We start from the raw sequence: 15350 nt of genomic DNA on the forward strand, positions 1-15350 counted from the left end.
ACCTTCGACGTGGCAGCCTTGAGTAACTGGACGGCGAGACACAGACAAGGGACTTTGGACGAGGGCCAGCGCTGTCGAAAGCACTTGAACACCGGCGAAACCACACTCCGAAGATCGTTATTGATAACATTCGACGGCGACCGAGTGACAGTCCGCCGTTAGCACGCCAGCATCCATCTGGTCCACGCGAACTCAGCAAGGCCAACCAGCAGTACTACAAGGTCGTCGATGTAGCAAGGGCCTTCTCAAAGACTGGCGACGGAAGGAGAGCAAGAACAGGACAGATGATATCCATTGATGACCAGAGGTATACAAGGGGCGGGAAGGAGCGATGCACTTGTCACCGCAGCAAAGGGGGGCAGGGACTGGGATACAGCAAGGGGGGCGGTCCATTAAAAAGAACTGATTATCCCAGGATCAAGAGATGAACTTGAACATGGTGAGCGATCCGGAATAATAGGAGGTTGTAAAATTTGTTGACACAGTGCATGGAATCGGTCTCCAGAGCCCATTCTGCACAGCATCTTCATTCTGTTCATTAGATGATGGTCCACGGCCTTGCGTGATGTATTCTGCGGCACCAGACTTTGCGAACGACGGCAGCGATGGCAATGACAGGAGTGCGAGGTAGGTGGAGCTTGTACTTTCGACACAGACTATCAGAGGTTGGACGGCGAGTCGAGATCCGGCTCGCAAAAGGGACTGTCATTGTACTCGAAAAGCGAGAAAAGACGAGCCAGTCGGCAGCTTACCGAAGAGATGGAAGGTGGGAATGTCACTGGCAAGAGACTGAACAATAGCCGCTGCGCGATAAGAGAATTGGAGACTTGCAAAAAATTACTCGCAATAGCAAAGCGAGGAGTGACCAGGAACTCGTACAAGTCTCTGCATGAAGATCAACCAAAGTGCTCAGTCTTACACCATCCCAGACTTTCAGCACCATCGACACCACAACTGTCACCCTTTCCCAACCTACGATGATCCTACGACGACCCACTCGAGCCTTTCGACCCCTCGCCTTGACCACCAGCGTCCTCTCCAACACCCTGCACCGGCCTCCGAGCAGCTACCCACCAGAACTCCACCCCATAATCCGGATCGTCCTCCTCCAATTGTCCATCTCCAGACTGGACCAACTCCTCCTTCACGATCTCGAACCCAACCCTCCCCAACATCGCCTTATTGTCCTCCACGCCGAACCCACTCCAAAACGTCCCCCAGCCCAAGAACTCGCCATGGATCTCCTCCTCGTCGAACACCGCACAATTCATCACGAAATTGCCGCCGGGTTTGAGCCATGAGTAGATCTGGGTCAGGAAGGTTTCTTGCTCCGCTCGGGGGAGATGGAAAAAGGTGTAGAAGCAAGAGATTCCGTCAAAAGAGCTGGGGTCGAAGGATAGCGACGCCATGTCGGATTGAATAAGAGTCGCTTCTGGACATTTTGATCTCGCCAGCTCCAATTGCTTTGCTGAGATGTCGCATCCGACTACGCTGGCGCCGCCATCGAGCAGCATTCGTAAGACTGGGACGCCTGGGCCGCAGCCGAGATCCAGGATTTTCGGGCTTGGAGGGCAGTCGTTGAGGAGTTTGACGGTATATCTCTCCCGAGGTGAGCGGTCATTCTCTACCCAGTTCAGATACCAGGGCGCGATGTTGTCGTAGGCATTCTTGACGATGTCTTTTGGGTCGTCGTCCATTGTCGTTCTGGAGACTCAAAAGTGAGATGTGCTGGATATTCCTTGCATGAGGTATTTGAAGTGATGCTGGTATCAAGTTCGCGCAGGAAGTAGTTTTATCCGCCAAGCATAGAGGGTTTTTTGATGTTGTCAACAGATAGCAAAGGCGAAGGCAACGCTGTAATGTACAAGTTAGCGTGATCCGCAAACTCGCAACGGCGGCTGAAAATGTCCTAGCGAATGAAACGTCGATCCACAATCGAGATTCGAAGGGCTGCTATTGGTCACTTCTTCTGTTATGTCCAGCCACCAAAATACGGCTCTGGGAATGAGGCAAGGCTAGGGGTAGCCCTATGATTAAACGATTTATTGTCAGATATTGTTCGAGGTAGATCATGCTGCTGCTGCCGATGTCTTGCAAATCAACCTCCGCCGCTGGTTGCGCTCTCGATGTTGTCCCTCACCAAGTCGTGCAAGGTACATCAAGAAAGGCTGAAAGAAGAGCCGGTTCCAGTATGGCGGTGCGGCGTGCAAAGAGTGGTCCTGCGCTACATACTGATAGATGTTTGCCTGTTGATATCTGGGACTACATCAGCATTGAATAGCCACACATTTGGGTGAATGCTAATAGAACAGGCCTCACCGTATACTAAAAGTGCTCAAAGTGTCTCTGCAGTCGTTCGTGACTGCATTGAGTGAAGTTCAGCTTGGCGATGCCCGTCTTTCACTCGCGATCTTTCCGCACTCCACGAGGTTCACCTGAGATCACAGTGACATTATGTCCCTCTGCTTTGTCTAGCAACCTTCAACCTTTACCTTAAATGTCAGCGTCTTCTCCGGTCTCTACACGACAACCATCCTATCGAAAAGCAACTCGTAACCATGGTATCTGACAGTCCAACGGAGAGAAAGCGAGACAAGCTCAAGACCATCATCAAGAAAGCCGCCAAGCGAGTTCACGTCTTCAAGAAGCCTAAGAAGGGTCAGACCAATCCGAACGAGTCATTCAATGAGCGCACGCTTAGTTCGAGGTACGAGGAGATGCCGCCATACGCTGCACCGTCCACGATCAAGCGGGAGGAGCGAGGCGGTATGCGGGATGAGGCGCCGGGCCATGCAAAGCTGAGGAAGAAGAAGCGGCCAGTTGATCTCTCGGAGGAGGGAAAGCACACACTCAACGATTTAAAAACTTTTGGTTGTAGAGCGATGAAGGGAGGAATGGACATGCATACCTTGAAGCTATTCAGTTGGAGGGAGATGGAGAAGATTGGGAGACGATGGTGCATCGCAAGTCCATAACATGAGCATAGACGAGAGGCTGTTTTATGCGTGTGCTTCTGCGAAGTAGAATGGAGTGTTGACACCTTCCCCTATTCTGTGTTCATGTCACACATGAAGTCTTGATCCCGATCACCCAAGACCCTGGTTCAATATCGGTATGGCAGGGATCCTTGCTGACGGCGCGAGACGGATCGTTTGAGTGATTAGTGGTCAGGCCAAGCTTTATCACAGTTCACAAAACATCACGGCCTCGTGCGAATCCGATCGCCGTGTTGCGATTATCACCAAGCCCCAAGATTTGTTACACTGCGCATCCCTTGCCTCCTATTCGAAAGCTTAGCATCGACACCTTGTTTCCTGAGGAGGGGCTAAAGATAGTGTGTCAGCATCGCAAATTATATATCCGGCTTGGGACGACGGCGCTTGTGCTTTTCTTCGCCGTCCATCATCCACTTGTTGTTGAAGATTTCCAACAATGGCCGATTTCGTGTGGCCTATCAGCCTCTCGCTGGGCGTCGCAGCTCACCTGCTGTACTTCCATCGATACGAAACTCACAATTACGTTCACCGCATCCTCGCCATCATCATTACAACAATCGCCGTATCAACTGTGCTCGTGTCCAGGACCGGGAACGTCGGCCTCATCGTAGCAGCAGCAACCACACTTGGGTATGCGGTCTGTTTTGCGATTGGGGCGATGGGCAGCACCTTGGTGTACCGGCTGTTCTTCAATCCGCTCAATCGATTCCCTGGCCCGTTTGCAGCTCGCCTCTCAGATTTCTACATTGCGTTCACGGTCGGCGGAAAACTCAACCAATACCACAAGCTGTACGAACTCCATCAGAAGTATGGCCGCATAGTCCGCAGAGGCGCTACTGAACTGTCTATCGTGGATCCAGACTTTGTAGAGCCATCCCACAGCTCCCAGACGAGGGTTACCAAAGGCCCTTGGTACGACATGGAGACGGTTCCTGCTTTACTCTCGGAGAGGGTTCGAACACAGCACGATCGCAGACGGAAACACTGGGTTCCTGCCTTCTCGGACAAAGCGTTGCGAGAGTACGAGCCAAGGATCCAGAGTTTCAACAACAAGCTCCTCGCCAAACTGACCGAGTTGGATGGCAAGCCGATGGATGTCTCGCACTGGTTCAAGCTATACGCATTTGATGTTATGGGTTCGTTGGCGTTCGGCAAGAACTATCGTATGCTTGACTCTGGGGAGAAACATCACGCTCTTGGGCTACTTACCGATGGAATGGCACCCCTCGGTCTGACGATGCCTGTATGGTGAGCAAACGTCGAGATTCCATTTTTCATTCAAGCACTTACAGATATCAGGTTTCTAAGACTACTCAAAGGTATACCGGGAGATACACTGGGGGTCGAGAAGTTCACAAAGTTCTGCAACGATGAGATTGAAGATGCCGTCCGCAACAACTTCTTCTCAAATGCGTCGGAGAAAGATGCCGCGTCTGCTGGAGGAAGCACGGTAACATCATGGCTGTACAACGCATACAAAGACAGCCCGAATCCGGGAAGGAATCCATACTATCAGCAAGATGCTCGGCTTTTGATCGTCGCTGGTGCAGATACGACCGCAGTTACGTTCGCATACATGTTCTACCAGCTCGCACAGCATCCTGAAGATGTGGAGATGATCAGGAATGAGCTCAAGCAGTGTGTCAAGGGTGACTTTTCTGATGTTGACATTCGGCATTGTGAGCATCTGAACGCAACGATCAATGAAACCCTGCGGCTTCACTCTCCTGGACCTTCTGGCGCTTTCCGCCTGACTCCACCAGAAGGACTCAGAGTGGGCGATACCTTTGTCCCTGAAGGTACTGCTTACAACATTCCCTTCTATGTTGTCGCACGTGGTAAGTTGCCCATGGCATGCAAATACTGAATGATCGCTAACTTTGCGTTCAGATGAGTCTGTCTACGAGCAAGCTTCATCCTTCGTCCCAGAGCGGTGGTACAGCAAGCCTGAAATGGTGAAGTATAAGGGAGCTTTCGTCCCGTTCTTGATCGGTGCATACAACTGCATTGGCAAGAACGTGGCTTTGATGGAGCTGAGGACGTTGACTGCCAAGATTTTGCTGGAGTACGACGTCAGCCTCGCTCCTGGAGAAGATGGCTCGAGGCTCCTAAACGACTCAAAAGATCACTTCACGATGAGCTTGGCGCCGCTTGATCTGGTGTTCACGAGGGTCAAGTAGAAAGTAGATATGGTATGTAGGTGCTGTATGCAATGGGCAGTCCGCATGACGCTGAGGAGCAAACGGCGTAGGTGAATGATTTGTCGCGCTAGTGCAGCTTAAAATTTTAGCGCCGTTTCAACAGCGCTGCGAGCACGGTCTGTGCATAATAGCAACATGGCCTGTTGAGCGACGACACCACCTCGACCAGCTTCTCTCTCCCCGAAACATCCTCAAACCAACCCAGTCCCATCAACGACCTCACTCTCGCCCTCGACAAGACCAGTTCCCGCCCGACACCACCCCCGAGACTGTTTCGCCATGGCTTCATCTGACCGAGCGCCACCAACCTCATTCGAGGACCTCCCCGTCACCGACATCCCGCTCGACGAGATCTGGCCTCCAGGGTTCTTCTCATCCCTCCTCGACGACTGCTTCGTACCCAGCTCACCGGTCGCGATGTCCGCCACTCAAGACCCATCATCCACCGACGCCACCACACCCGCCGAGAACAGCTGTGCATACTGCAAGAAGCACTATTACATCTCCAGCCCCTTCGACGACTTCTTCTGCGACACCTGCATGCTATTCCTCCAGCTCAGCGAGCCAAAAAGTGAAAAAGAGATTGAGCTCGAGAAAGTCGTACGCGACTTCACCGACGACGACCTCAAAGCAGTCGGATTGGGAGTTTTCTTCGAGCTAGAGGATCCTCCAACAGCAGCACAAGCTCAGTATACCACCACATCTCCACCAGCCAGACCTTCATCCAGCAGCTACGAAGCCCAGATGTCGGCACTCAACTCTCAGCTCACACACAAACGCAAGATCAGCGACAGCAATGTCTCCACCACATCCGACTCCACCAAGACCCCATCAGCCAGTCCATTGCCTCTGTTCCAGTCGCAAGTCCAGAGAAGCCCCCCGTCATATGGCATGACCAGCGTGGGACCTGGGCCTGTCACCAAAGACATGATCCGACAGTGGGCCTTCCACAACCACGGCGGTATCCCCACCACGATGGCAGACCACAGCCGCCCAAGCAGCACCCCATTCCCTCGGCCGAGCTTGGAGAGCCAGGGAGAGATCTTCGGATCTCCCTCTGTGCAGGCACAAGCAAACAAGACGAGTAAGAGAGGAAAGCGCATGATCTGTGCTACGTGCAAGAAGGACTCTCCTGTCGGCACGAAGAACGACGGTGTCAACTGCACTCGCTGCTTTGCGAAGCTACAGAAGAGTGCTGCGGCGGTCACAGTGTCGCCGGATTTTGGAGGCGTGAAGCGCTCTTACGAGGGTACTTTCGGTGGCTATGCCCCGGCGAACGGCTCGCCGTTCAAGCGTTCGAGATAGGACTGGAACGCATGGGAGATGACTGAGTCGTAGGGATAGGGAGAAGATAGGAACAATGACATTGTTTCTTTGTCTGCTTGACGAGGTCTTTGTTTGCCCAGTGACTTCGTTCATCCCACAATGCCCTTCACACGATGCCCGTTCACTTCCCATCCCCTAACACCCCTAACACACAGCGGACGACACCTATCATCGTTCCTCTTATGGCGTGGGAAGGCGAACTCCCAGGATCTCAGCAACCCAACCCCTTTCCCACCGCTACCATCGAGCACTCCCTTCTGCACAACATCTACGGACACTACCACATGCAGAGCAGCACTTCCATCCGATACCAGCATACCCACCATCTGCCCAGCAATGGACGGCTTCGACTTTGATCCAAACATGTTCGCCAACTTCGACTTTTCGGACTTCATGGACACCGAGCCGGAGCAGAACGATCTCCAATACCACATCCCTGACGCCCCTTTCGACCAAGCTACCGATGGCTGGTTCAACGAGCTCGACGCACCAACCCAGTTCCTCGACGGAGTTGCTGCGCCTCCACCATCTCCTCTTGGACAGGACACTGCGATGTCTGAGAGTGCCATGAATACCTCAGAGCCGGGGTTTGGTCCTTGCGTCTGGTGCGACGCTCCTCATGATACGGATCATGATCCCGACTGTGCTCTCCTACTGGGATCAGACAATACTGCTGCTGCTGGGGGCGGCGAGGCTGCGAAGTCGGATGATGGACACGCTGTACCATCATTGGCAGACTTCAGCCCGGAGCTGACTATCCTGACTCCTGCTGGGGCTTCGGCTCCAGGCTTTGCACTTTTTACTCCTGCAGCAGCACCGACGCCGACGACCCTACCGGCCTTGCCAACATATGTCTCGCCATACTCTCGCTCGCCACATCCGATTCCCTCACCATATCCGATTCCGGCATGGACAGCGACGGCAACTGCAGCTTCGCAGCCGGCATTGCCAGCCCTTGGCTCGCCACACGCTCGCTCTCCTTACCCGATGCCTGCGAGCATACCATCTACCATCCAGAAGTCTCTACCGGTGCGGTCTCGAGCACCCGCTCCCAAGACTCGGCGCAAGGAGAAGACGCCAGCTGCACAGTCCCCTGAGCCATCGCATGACGAGCGGCTGGAGTATCAGAACTTGTTCAACGGCTTCGATGCTGCTCGCCAAGCTCTTGTGCAGCCCGTTGGCGTTGACAGACTGATCCCACTCAACCTCACCAACGATGACTGGCAGCAGATAAAGAGCCACCACATCGGCGACTCAGGCGCTCGAATCTTCAATGCAATCCACGCGGAGCCAGGTGCACCACCCGAGAACTTCACCGACGACCAGACCGTCTACTACTACGAGCATCAAGACATCGTGCGCCAGTCCGTCCTCAACAAGATCCACGCCGACCCGGCCAAAGCCGAAGCTCGAGCCATGATGCTGCTGGAGGAGGTCATCAACGTCCACGAGCACGGCGTCCCCAAGTCCGTCTGGGAGCGTCGAGACCTCAAGTCTGGCTACCTTCTTGAGTCGGAGCTGATCTGCTCCCAGCGTCTGGCAGAAGTCATCAAGGCCGTTTACAACGACAAGTACGTCGCTCTTGACGTTCTCTCCGGCACCGGCCTCGCCGACTTGGCCCGCTCGCCTGCTCGGTACCTCCGCCGCAAGCATGAGAATTGTCGAGTCAATGCTCGCAAGGCGTTCGAGAAGCTGAAGGCCGAGGAGGCCAAGCGCAACAGCGTGGCTCCCAGCAAGACTCCTGCTGCTCCGGCTCCTCGTGCTACGAAGAAGAGTCCGAAGGGCAAGCAGCCTGCTCAGGATCTGTCTCCTCGCACTCCCACTCCAAGTGGGTCTGCTGCTCAGAAGCCGCTGGATCAGACGCTTCATCAGCAGTATGCTCAGACTGGGGAGACTTCTCGTCCTCAGCTGAAGCGCAAGACGGAGGCTGATGTTAGTGAGACTTTGAAGCGGTTCAAGTACAATAGGGCAGATGGAGAGTAAGCTGGAGTTAGGGCTGGAAGCAAGGAGGCAAGAGGAGGAAATGAGTTTGTCGGATCTGGGGTTAGGTTTTCTGTTGCATGAAGAGTTGGGACAGCAAGCATTGTACGGTACACAGCAGAACGGGACTTCGAAAAAGGGGATGTAGAACTTCAAAATCAAACAATGTCAATTGCAACTTCTCGAGGGTATCATCACGGCCTCGTCAATCCCAAACGCCTTGCTAATCTCTATTCATCATCATCGCCTCTACAAAACAGCCATGCCTCCCAATCCTCAAGAGCTCACCAAGGACCTAATCGTCCTTGTGACGCTCATCCCACTCCCGCACCTGCTTCTCCTGCTCCTCGGTCAGGAAGTTCTGACCACGGTACGGCCGAGGAGAGCTTGGCTTCTTCGGCTTTGAGTTCCCTCTCTTGCCGCCCCGCCGCTTGGTGGTGTTGGTAGTCGAAGGTGCTGGCTGAGTTGGTGCAGCAACTGGGGCGGGGTTTGGAGGTAGGATCGACGGATATGAGGCCGTCGGCGGTGGTGGGCGAGTCGAGGGAGCGGGCGCTGGCGCTGGGGCCGGATGAGCGGGTGGTGCCATGAACGCTGACCGTGGTGGGATAGCGGCTGGTGGAACTGGGAACGTGCCTGGTGGTGGTGTGAATGGGTTGAAAGCGTGTAACGGTACTGGCGGGCACTGGTACTTACCACTCACTTCCCGGGCCTCATCGTCACGCTTGCGCTTGCCATGAGCGCTGGGTGTCTCGCCAGGATTGGTGGCGACGGGGGCACCAGCTGGAGGAACGGAGGCTTGCTCGCTGCTGTTTCGTGGTGCAGCAACCTGGGGATATCAGCAAAGTGAATTTGGAGGAAGGATGTGTCGGGGATACTCACTGCTAGCTCGGGCGAGTCTGAGCCTCGAGGAAGAGCGCAACCTTCCTCACCAACGCCGTCTTGGAGACAGAATTGACACGGCCGCCGGCGATTGCAGCGCGTCTTCTTCTGGATACACCGCTGGCAAGATGCACCGACCCACTTCATCGAGTCCGCATCTACACCACCGGCGCTGCCCTCCTCGGCCTCGGCCTCCTCTTCTCCAGCTGGCTGCTGAGCCGCTTCATCCTCACCCCCATCTTCTTCACCTGCACCTGGGCTGGTCAGGCGAGTATACTCGCCTGCAGTACCCTCTGCTGCATTTGCGATAACGAAGATGGGCCGAATCTGCGCTTGCTGCTTTCGCCAGTCAGCCTCTGCTTGAAGTCGTAATTGCTCTTCGCGATAGCGTACCGCGGCCGCGTGAGCTGCTCTCGCTTCAAGTGCGCCCTGAACACTGCGAGAAGCGGGATGATACGGCGGTAGAAAGCGACTGCCACTCTCTGCGTCGCGTGCTGCCTCTGGTGTCGTCCACCTCGAGTTACCCTGCGGGTCGTCGACGAGGCGGATGAGGAATCGAGGCTCGCATGGGAGCAGGGACCGGTTGGTAGTGACAGGGGGAGCGCTGGCTAGCGGAGACACCGGAGCAAGAGTGATGATGCTGGAGGAGAGCAGGCCACTCGAGGTGAGCGCGTGCTCGTTCTTCGGGGTGAGTGGCTGCGACATGCTGCGTGTACTTGAGCGAGTGAGTATGTGAAGGAGAGAAAAGAGTGTTGACGAGTGGTATACCTTTGGTCCGGTGGTGTATACGTGGTGGAGTGTTGGAGAGTATTTGGAGGGGTTGAGAAATTCGAGCGGGCTTTTGTAGGCGGAGGGGGCGTCCGTGCTGAACATTCACTCACTACCATGACGTGATAATTGCTTCGCTATCAAAGAAGTCGTGGGATTTTGGCTTCAAGCTGCTTCCAGATACTGCCATAACACACAGTGGTTCTATATAGGTTGTGAACTGTGTTTGGTCGTCCATAGAAGATCTAGAGACAAAGGCAAGGCAGCCCACACCAGTAGACAGCGTGAGACGCTCATCTTTGTGCTGTCTAAGACCGTAGATCATAATGAGTGCGAGACATTGATGTTTATAATCGGTGGCATTAAAGACAGTGCATGAAGCAGGTAGTATATACCAACAAAGACAAATTATCCGTATGAGGTTGCAGTATCTTCGAGTCTCAAGCGCGACAACACAAGGCTGCACATCTCGAGTCCTCTCCTTGGTCAGGAAGATGGGCAGCGTACAACGCGTCGTGATCTCAAAGCGGTATAGAAGACATAGCAAGCAATGGAATCGAAGTCAAGATTGGTTCAAATATCTTTTCCATATCCTAGTTCTCTCAAGTTGAAGCTTCATCCGAGCTGATGAACGCAACAGACTCGACATGCTTCAGACACCACTGCTGAATGCAGAACCTCCCACTGCTGCATCGAAAGCCATTAAGTCTTGCAGCCCGCAAACATCGAAAAGTCCAGCTGGTCCCATAGGAGTAGGCTCTGCTGGTGGCTTTCCAGTCTTCTTCAATATCCGGTAGGCATTCCTGGAGCGGAGGTCAGCAGAGGAATAAAAACACGAGGAAGGCAACACTGACTCCAATCCAGGCACTGCTGCTTCCAAGCCCACGAAGGGCCAAATCACAATCCGGAAGCCAATCTGCTGAGCCTCATCGAAGCTGATGACGGGCGTCTTGCCCCCAGCGATGATATTGATCAACACTGGGATATTGCGAGGAAGCAGCTTGATAGCTTCCTTGCACTCGTCGACACCAGCCAACGCCTCAAAGAACAAAGCATCCGCCCCGATCTCTGCTGCAAGTCGAAGCCTGGCCACAGACTCCTCGAAGCCACCTCCTTCGGCATTGCGAGCATCACTCCGTGCAATGACCACAATATCTGTCCCCTCATCTCGGGCCTTGCAAGCAGCTCGTATGTGGTTGGCGTACTCTTCCCGTGATATGAGAGTCTTTCCAGCAAGATGACCGCAACGCTTGGCAACGACTTGGTCCTCGATGTGTAGTCCGGCGACGCCAGCTCGAGCGTATTGTCGTACAGTGTTGGCAACGTTAAGTGTACCGCCGTATCCCATGTCAGCATCGGCGATGACTGGGATCGAAGGGTCCAAGGAGGCTATGATGCCGGCATTGCGGACCATGTCAGTGCCGTTGGCGAGTCCAAGATCGGGCATTCCAAGGCATGACATGCTAGTGCCCGCTCCTGTCTGTGGACCGTTAGCTGCGGCAAAAAATTAGTTTGAGGTGTACAAACCATATACAGGCAGTCGTATCCTTGAGCGAGTGCTACTCTCGCGGATATACCGTCGTAGACTCCAGGAGCGAATACAGCTTTTCGAGGATCAGACAGCATCTGCCTTAGCCTCCTCGCCGCTGGAATGGGTCCGTTGAACCGTACGGCATTGCCATTGCCATTGCCGTTTCCATTACCGATGCTGCCCATCTTTTCGAAAAGTGCTTCAAGTAGGAGACGATACCGATGAGTTGAGGACGAAATTTGAGAAACGATCAGTTGACTCGCAGCGAAACGACAGTCGAAAGCAGTGGGGTCAGACATCACAATATCGAGGGAGTCGGGACGCTTTTATCTCTTAACCTGCGACAAGTCTCCGTCCTTTGGACCTTCCGGTCTCGCCCGTTATCAACTTCGTTGAAATCTTGAACCCGCATTTAAGTAGTCACATTTACCTCAACTGAGCAGCTTGAAAAGCTGGGTTTGCATACTGGGAAGCATAGCGGGTTGTGAAACCCTGCCGACGCTGTCGGGGTGAAAGCGGAGAGGTCAGGCTGTACGCTTGCACGAAGCTCTAACAACCCCATGGGGCAACGAAAAGAAGGCGGAGAGCGGAACCCACCTTTCAGGGTATGTGAAGAGTCATTGAAGAGCTACGCGGCTTCTTCCAATGTCACTCCAACGACCATCTCATGTCATGGAAGATGGTGGTTTTAAGCTTCCGTGTCCGCCCGATGTATCAGATGAGCACCCCTGTTAAACGAACGAGGCACGCGAGCAATGCGCACATTCAGGGAGGATTGACCGGAAACATTGCAAGCTGCCTGAACTTGGAGACGAACACGACGGCCGTTCGCTGTCAGAGCCATTGCTCTTCGATTCTCACTGGAGGCAGCTTAATACCATACATACGAAGAAATGTCCCTGCAACGGACGCTTCATGCATGCCATCTCCATCACAGTATGGATCTCGTTCCGTTCAGCATCTGTAGGCAGTCTTGCTGGCCCCGAATTCAAGCCACGAAGACATCAATTCCACGACACTACCATGCCGTATTTGTTTCAAGCCTGAACACTTTCCAACGAAGAAATCTACTCAACTCGCTCTTTCTCTCTTGCTCATTCGTGCATCAAGCTCTAGCAGTGTATGAAAGAAAGGGTAAGATCAAGTACAGCGCTGCATGACGTGCAGTTTTGGCATAGCGGACGAATCTACAAGGCTGACGCAACATCCACCACGGTACCAATCCGTCACCATCTTCAAGACATCATCAATCTGCGCTATCGAATAATGCAAACCACGCATCATGATCAGATCAGTGCCGTATTCCGTCAATAACACCAATGCCGAGAAGGATGCAGATCTGCAAGCTTGCTACGGAGCTCGGTTCTCAATGACCTCGGAGTAACGGCATGGATGCCTTGATAAAGAACACTCGTCCTTCGCACAACTTCTTTCGATTATCGGCCGCTTTTCTATAATACAATGGCGACTTCATCGACAACAGAAGTGCTTTCTCTAGCAGATGGTCCTTTTACCGCCCTCCCTCCGCCACGGCAAGCAAAACTTACAAATCCACCATCGGTAGACACAGCTCCGGTCACGATTCAACCACTAGATGTCGAAGGATCCGCACAGGTTGAGCCAGAGTACCCAACTGGATTCAAACTCTGGGGCACCATCGCCACCTTGGGTATCATCTTGATCCTTGGTGGACTCGATGCGAACATCGTCGCCACTGCGGTTCCAGCTTTGACAAACCACTTTCATACCGTCGCTGATGTTGGCTGGTACAATTCAGCCTTTCGTCTCTGCACATGTGCCTTTCAGTTCGGCTTCGCCAAGCTGTATAAGTACTTCTCGATCAAGCAGGTCTTCTTGATAAGCAATGTCATCTACCTGGTCGGCTCTTTGCTGTGTGCTACGGCTAACTCGTCGACTATGTTCATCGTGGGTCGAGCAGTGACTGGTCTTGGAAACTCTGGGGAGCTATCAGGTTGTTTTGCAGTACTGATCGAGATCATGCCGCTCAGGAAGAGGCCTATCTTTGCAGGAATGATGGCAGCGGTTGAGTCGCTCGCCATCATCGCTGCTCCGATTGTTGGAGGTGCTTTGACGCAGTCTTTGGGGTGGAGATGGTGCTTTTGGTGAGTGACAGCATTTCCGTTGTTGTCTAATACCTAGTGACTGACGTTCTAAGGATCAATCTTCCAATCGGCGGAGTGTCAATCGCATCAATCTTCTTCCTCTTCTCGAACCCGAGGAAGCGGCCAGAAGAGAGCCTACCACTGAGCCATAAGATCAAAGCGCTCGACTTGTTCAGCAACTGCTTGTTCGTCCCATCCTTGACGACGTTGTTCGTGGCACTTTCCTGGGCCGGGACCAAGTATCCATGGGCAGACGGCAGAGTCATCGGACTGTTCGTTGTCTTTGGTGTGCTCTTGGCAGCCTTCATTTACAACCAATACCGCCGTGGAGACTCAGCGGCACTCCCTTTCCGCATCGTCAAACGCAGGAGTGTTATTGCAGGTTTCATCTTCACAACATGTACCAACTCGATGATGAATGTGCTGGAGTGGTACTTGCCTACGTATTATCAGGTGGTTCGATCAGAGGTATGTCATTCACCCCTTCTTGATCCTAGACCATTGCTGATCTGTCTCATTTCCAGAGTCCAAGCGATAGCGGCTACCTGATGACGCCTATCTTGGTGGGTATGATGATTGGACTCCTCTTGCAAGGCTTCGGCACGACAACCTTTGGATACTACGCACCCTTCATGATCTTTGCGTCGGTATGCATGCCAATCGCCGCTGGACTGATGACAACGTACAGCCTGGACACTTCGTTGGCTCAGATCATCATCTACTCCGGATTTACGGGCTTTGCTGGCGGCATTGGATTCCAGGGCTCCCAGGCCGCTGTCCAAACGACCCTCAGCGACGCAGACGTCAACCTTGGAATTGGAGTCATCTTATTTGGCCAGAGCATGGGCCCTGCGGTATTCATCTCCATGGCCCAAGTCATCTTTACAAATCTGCTGTCCTCTAACTTGCACAATGTCGTGCCAGGTTTATCGCCAAAGTTCATCGAGGATCATGGACTGGGTGATATTGCGAGCAGTGTTCCTGTTTCTCAGCGGGAGCTTGTTCTCAATGGTATCGATCAGAGCCTGACCCATACATGGTATCTGGCAGTTGCTTTGAGTTGCACGACGATCATTGGAAGCTTGCTGGTGGAATGGCGGTCAGTCAAACAGAAGCAGTCATGAGAGGAGTTTGAGATTGAAACGCCAAGCTTTTGTTTTCATCCATTGAGGACTGTGGCTGGACTTCGAAGAAATGCGTATATGAACCTCAGAGTACATCACACGTGGTAGTTACCGTACACAGCCGTACTCAACGTTCTCTAGAGAGGTAAAGTTTCACGCTCCTTGTCCTTGAATATTCGATCTTCATTAGCTGCTGTGCAACACAACAAAGATGTCGATTACGATTGTTTGTCCACGGCCCCTCGCCTCGCGCATCCACGTTGACAATGAACCAATTCAAACAAAACCAGTCTTTGTTCCAGACGGCATTTCCCAAGCTCCTCATCCTTAGTATCTCCCTTCTACGAGATGTGTCCGAACTAGCTTCTAATTTCGCCTTCCTACCGTGCGATGCTCTTCCACAACTGTCTAGGTCTTGGACC

General features: G+C 53.3%; 8 protein-coding genes across 8 annotated transcripts; 5 read left to right on the top strand and 3 right to left on the bottom strand.

Moving 5' to 3' along the window:
* Window positions 1–983: 983 nt before the first annotated feature.
* On the bottom strand, window positions 984–1697 carry M409DRAFT_58203 (uncharacterized protein; the record flags this gene model as incomplete). The annotated part of the gene is made up of 1 exon (XM_033813847.1): window positions 984–1697. The coding sequence occupies one exon, from the start codon at window positions 1695–1697 to the stop codon at window positions 984–986; it is 714 nt and encodes a 237-aa protein (XP_033663320.1).
* Window positions 1698–2558: 861 nt separating this feature from the next.
* Window positions 2559–2975, top strand: M409DRAFT_27056 (uncharacterized protein; the record flags this gene model as incomplete). Its single annotated transcript, XM_033808401.1, has 1 exon — window positions 2559–2975. One exon carries the CDS (start codon window positions 2559–2561, stop codon window positions 2973–2975), a length of 417 nt encoding a protein of 138 aa, XP_033663321.1.
* A 457-nt stretch (window positions 2976–3432) lies between these two features.
* Window positions 3433–5176, top strand: M409DRAFT_27057 (uncharacterized protein; the record flags this gene model as incomplete). The annotated part of the gene is made up of 3 exons (XM_033808402.1): window positions 3433–4244; window positions 4296–4834; window positions 4887–5176. 3 exons carry the CDS (start codon window positions 3433–3435, stop codon window positions 5174–5176), a joined length of 1641 nt encoding a protein of 546 aa, XP_033663322.1.
* A 300-nt stretch (window positions 5177–5476) lies between these two features.
* M409DRAFT_27058 (uncharacterized protein) lies at window positions 5477–6502 on the top strand (the record flags this gene model as incomplete). The annotated part of the gene is made up of 1 exon (XM_033808403.1): window positions 5477–6502. One exon carries the CDS (start codon window positions 5477–5479, stop codon window positions 6500–6502), a length of 1026 nt encoding a protein of 341 aa, XP_033663323.1.
* A 357-nt stretch (window positions 6503–6859) lies between these two features.
* On the top strand, window positions 6860–8506 carry M409DRAFT_27059 (uncharacterized protein; the record flags this gene model as incomplete). Its single annotated transcript, XM_033808404.1, has 1 exon — window positions 6860–8506. The coding sequence occupies one exon, from the start codon at window positions 6860–6862 to the stop codon at window positions 8504–8506; it is 1647 nt and encodes a 548-aa protein (XP_033663324.1).
* Window positions 8507–8798: 292 nt separating this feature from the next.
* Window positions 8799–10087, bottom strand: M409DRAFT_58206 (uncharacterized protein; the record flags this gene model as incomplete). Its single annotated transcript, XM_033813848.1, has 2 exons — window positions 8799–9329; window positions 9383–10087. The coding sequence occupies 2 exons, from the start codon at window positions 10085–10087 to the stop codon at window positions 8799–8801; spliced, it is 1236 nt and encodes a 411-aa protein (XP_033663325.1).
* Window positions 10088–10802: 715 nt separating this feature from the next.
* On the bottom strand, window positions 10803–11866 carry M409DRAFT_69054 (uncharacterized protein; the record flags this gene model as incomplete). The annotated part of the gene is made up of 3 exons (XM_033818105.1): window positions 10803–10953; window positions 11005–11630; window positions 11678–11866. 3 exons carry the CDS (start codon window positions 11864–11866, stop codon window positions 10803–10805), a joined length of 966 nt encoding a protein of 321 aa, XP_033663326.1.
* Window positions 11867–13142: 1276 nt separating this feature from the next.
* On the top strand, window positions 13143–14928 carry M409DRAFT_69055 (uncharacterized protein; the record flags this gene model as incomplete). The annotated part of the gene is made up of 4 exons (XM_033818106.1): window positions 13143–13185; window positions 13246–13804; window positions 13858–14272; window positions 14329–14928. 4 exons carry the CDS (start codon window positions 13143–13145, stop codon window positions 14926–14928), a joined length of 1617 nt encoding a protein of 538 aa, XP_033663327.1.
* Window positions 14929–15350: the final 422 nt, after the last annotated feature.

This window comes from Zasmidium cellare (genome assembly GCF_010093935.1).
Source record: "Zasmidium cellare ATCC 36951 unplaced genomic scaffold M409scaffold_35, whole genome shotgun sequence".
NCBI lineage: Eukaryota > Fungi > Ascomycota > Dothideomycetes > Mycosphaerellales > Mycosphaerellaceae > Zasmidium > Zasmidium cellare.